Below are 4,400 nucleotides of genomic sequence, written 5' to 3' on the forward strand. Positions count from 1 at the left end.
AGGTGAAGCACTAGGACTTCCTAAGAGGTCACCCATCCTAGTACTACTCCATCTTGAGCATGCTTAACTACGGAGTTTACTCCATGGTTAAACCCACTCTTCTTGCAACCCCATTTGCAAAACCTTCACCAAGTGTTGTGCCTTATGAGCCATTTATTAGAAATCCCCTTAAGCTCATCAACTGAGAAGTAGGAGATAATTTCCACAGGTAGTCAAATTATGATATTGATATCAGGATTTAACTGTGTAGGTTTTTAGTCAAACTCATTGACCCATGTATCATGAGTAATGATTCAACATGAATCCATATCTCATGAGAATAAATGGAACACTTACCACTCATTGGATCTAGGTGATGCTCACAAAGGTGAAGCACTGAGACTCCCCAGGAGGTCACCCAAGATCCAAGTCTATTGCAACTTGAGCATGCTTAACAACAAAGTTTTGTCTATGATTAAACCCACTCTGCTTGCAACCCAATTTGTAAAACCTTCACCAAGTGTTGTGCCTTATGAACCATTCACTAGAAAGCCCCTTAAGCTCATCAAGTGATAGATAGGAGATAATTTCCACAGGTAGTCAAATTATAATATTGATATCAAGATTCAAAGATATGTTTTTAAGAGCACAAAATGAGACTGTAGAGAACCCCCCTTCTCTACTATGAAGAAAATCATAATGAGATGAAGGAAAGGATGATGCTGGAAGCATAATGTGGGATGAGCCAACAATGTAGATAAAAATAAAATCCTTAAAGTGTAAAAATATGTGCAAAGAGATCAAGTAAATGTGTAAAATCCAAGCATGTGCAAGAGAGAATGACCAAGAAGACTCAATGAAAAAAAATGGAGATATATGCATGTAGGATTGAATCTTGTGTCGATGTTTGGTGGACAAATTCTACAATTGTAGGGTGGCAATTTGTAATGACCCATCGACAACATGCAAGTTTGTAGATTCATGGAAAAGTGTGTGAGATGAAAATGTCTATACAATGCACACACATCTTATGTCTCCCAAGATGTGTGGTCGAGATTTGAAGTGGGTAGTGACAAGGAAATTTGGGTGAGCACAAAGCATGACATGGATTGTGTGTTTAAATCTAAGGTAGGGGTAATGCTAGATGGATAAACTATATCAAGATGCAAATTTGAGACATTTTGCAAACTTTAAAACTATTGTAGATTAGAGAAACACATGCAAAATCAAATTTAAAAATATAAACTCACAACACTAGATATACGTGGGAAAATCATTTCAGGAAAAAACCCACACTCCAAAAATTAGAATGAATTGTATTATTAACAACAACCAACACTTACAACACAATACAACAATAGAGAAATCTAGATAAAATCTGGGGTATAAAAACTTCTTAAAAGATATTGAACCTATCATACAAACTAAACTAAGAAGCCACATATATAGAGAGCTCAACATAAGAGGAAAGTGCCCATGAATTCCAAAACCAACTTCAACACCAAAGAGGTACATATTGTCATAAACAACAAATTGCTATATCCATTGAAACATTACACATAGAAAGTTTCAATGCAACAAAGCTAACTCGATTATCTCACCATATGCAACACCTACCCCACGAAACTTGTGAAAAGTGAACCCTGTGATAAAAACCCATTTCAAAATAATAACTCTACATGACTCTTCTATCAAGTAACCATCATAGTCATTATAGAAATTTGTGATAGTTCCATTGTAGAAATCTATTCCACTAGTTCCCTTATTTTAAGACTTCCAAAGTGGGTGTAAAATGAAATAAGTACTATAATAAACATGCTTGGACTCTAAGGCTGAGAAACCTTAATCCCAACAAAGAATGCCTTAAATAAACTAAGAGCTTACAACCCAATAGAAACAATTATTAGGTAATATTTTTTGTTCGTTCTAATATTTAATAATTATAATATCATCAAAAATTAAGATTCATTATTGATTATGATTTTTATATTATTTTTTCAAAAGGTGATCTAAAAATCATCTTTCATATTCAAATTAATGAGCCATAATGACATGCTTTCACCTCCATCATTCAAAATTTCAGACTCTCTTTGCTTTATTTATTTCATTGAATTTGTGAATTAATTCATCCTTGGTCATTTTCATAAAAAAATAATATATATATATATATATATATATATATATATATATATCAATTCTATTTTAATATATAAATTTGAGAAATTTTACTTTAATTTAAACATTGATAAATTTCATGTTTCTTATCAAAAGCTAACAAAACTATCATTAAGATGGAATTTGTTAGCTTTCTATTCATATATTTTTCCTCTATTTTAAATACTTTATAATTTTTATTTTTATTTTTTTGATGGTATAGTCTTACGGTGTTACTTTCGTTATATATATATATATAGTTCGATAATGAAAACACCAAATTTTTTATTCTTTAAAAAAAAAATGTGTGTGAGGTTTTAATTAGGAGAGATGATTTAGTAGTTGTGCATCTTAATTTTTCATTTATCAAAATTTTAAGTGAAAATTTTTAATCATTCTTAAAATTTGACAAGTTTAGCCACATCATTGAATATGACACTAAATTAGCATAGTTTTAGCCAAGATTTTCCAAATAGCAATGGTTGTGCAAAAGAGACTCCTCTACTTGAGGATATAATGTAACATCACATTATTTATTGCTTTTTAGGATAAAGGTACATTTCATTTATGAGTCATTCTCCAATAGCAACTTCAAAGTCACAACTATTAGTATAGTGTTGAAAAAAAATATTAAAGATTAAATGAACAATTATAAATATTAAATTAATAATAAATTTGAATATCAAATTAACAACTAGAATCCATACTCTAGTTCTATTTTAAAAAGTTCTACTAATTAATAATTTGAGAATTTATCGTATAATTAATTATATTAATTGAGAATATATATGAGAAAACGCCCGGCGAAATATCTCAACATTCAAATTTAAAAACTTGTGAGTACAAACTTATTTTAGGAGTCAACGTTTATAGTGTGAATCTGATGGTCATCCTTGTAGAACATAATTTTATTGAAAAGATTGCATTTAAAATTTTTTTTTTTTTTTTTTTAAAAAAAATATATATATATATATATATATATAACAATAATATAAGATTACACTAAATATATGCTTGATTTGTGGTATATTTAATAGATAAAATATTAGATCTTTTTTGTTTGTTTGAAAGGAAGCTTTTCCTTGAGAGTCCGGGACAAAATATTGACTTGACAGGCAAAGTTGATCGTCAAATTTAGCCCCAGGAAGAATAAGCAGGAAGGGAAATGAATCGTCCTCTGTCCGCGTTGACATGTTTTTTGCTGACGTGGACCCAAAGGGCAGCGTGTGGACTGGAATTTTTTTTAAAACGCCTTTCTCCAGAACATTTAGAAATTCATCATTCACGTCACTTAACAGACATTTAGAAATTCCACAGATTCGTAAAATCGAAGACGCCGGGCGAGTGTTCCTCCGCTGTAGAAGCCGGCACAAAACTCAGCGTCTCAGCTGGGTCGAGTGACGGAAATTTCTCCAAATCCAGGCCCTGATTATCCCCCGAATCCGCGAAAAAGGACTCCCACAAGGCAAAATCCTGCTCCTCTGAAACCAATTGTCCGTCACTTGACGCCTCCATTTCCGAAACAGAAGACGACCTGGACGGCGACGGCGGAATCTCCGTCAATGAACTGCTGCTGTTGCTGGTGGAGGGAATTTGATCGAGCGCATATTTGGCGGCAGCGACCTGAATCTGCTGCCGGGAAAGCGTCGAAGCGTACGGAATGGCCGGAATTGTATTCGGAAAATTGAATTTGGCGTTGGGGCCGCGGAGGCAGAAGACGGCAGCGTCGTAAGCGCGAGCCGCCTTTTCTGCACTGTCGTAAGACCCCAGCCAAATTTTAGTTCTGCATTTGGGCATTCTCACTTCAGACACCCATTTCCCCCATTTTCGCATGCGAATTCCCTTATATTGGGTACTTTTTTCGCCGCCCTCTTCCTTTGACGGCGCCGCCGGTGCGGCACCCTGTGGATAATGCGAAGGGTCCATGGTTCAGTTAAATTACTGGTCCGTGCTGTGTAAAGCTCAGAATTTGTGTGTTGGCTTCGTGGTCGAAGTGGAGTAGTAGAGTGAAATGAGAGCATATAAATCGCCGCAAGCGTGTCTGGAAAACAGAGGGGAAAGTGCTCAAGGCGCGTTTACAGAGAACGCAGCGCGTGGGGCACGTGATGGTAAGTTTATAGATATGGATACAGAGGCAGACGTTTAAGACGGGTTTTTAACGTCCTGGATAGTTGGAGAAATCTTGCAGCGTTGGATGGGATCCGAGGCGGGTCCACTCTGATTCGAAGGGCCACCCTGTGGAATTTGGATTGGACGTATCGGGTTCA

At 35.1% G+C, this 4,400-nt stretch overlaps 1 protein-coding gene across 1 annotated transcript; it reads right to left on the minus strand.

The window, feature by feature from the left end:
* Positions 1 to 3,142: 3,142 nt before the first annotated feature.
* LOC149572142 (ethylene-responsive transcription factor TINY-like) lies at positions 3,143 to 4,139 on the minus strand. Its single transcript, XM_089810589.1, has one exon. It carries the CDS (start codon positions 4,057 to 4,059, stop codon positions 3,436 to 3,438), a length of 624 nt encoding a protein of 207 aa, XP_089666715.1. The 5' UTR covers positions 4,060 to 4,139; the 3' UTR covers positions 3,143 to 3,435.
* Between the last annotated feature and the right edge of the window lie 261 nt (positions 4,140 to 4,400).

Source organism: Cupressus sempervirens, chromosome 2 (assembly GCF_028749045.1).
Source record: "Cupressus sempervirens isolate cs-2001-9-10 chromosome 2, ASM2874904v1, whole genome shotgun sequence".
NCBI classification, from domain to species: domain Eukaryota; kingdom Viridiplantae; phylum Streptophyta; class Pinopsida; order Cupressales; family Cupressaceae; genus Cupressus; species Cupressus sempervirens.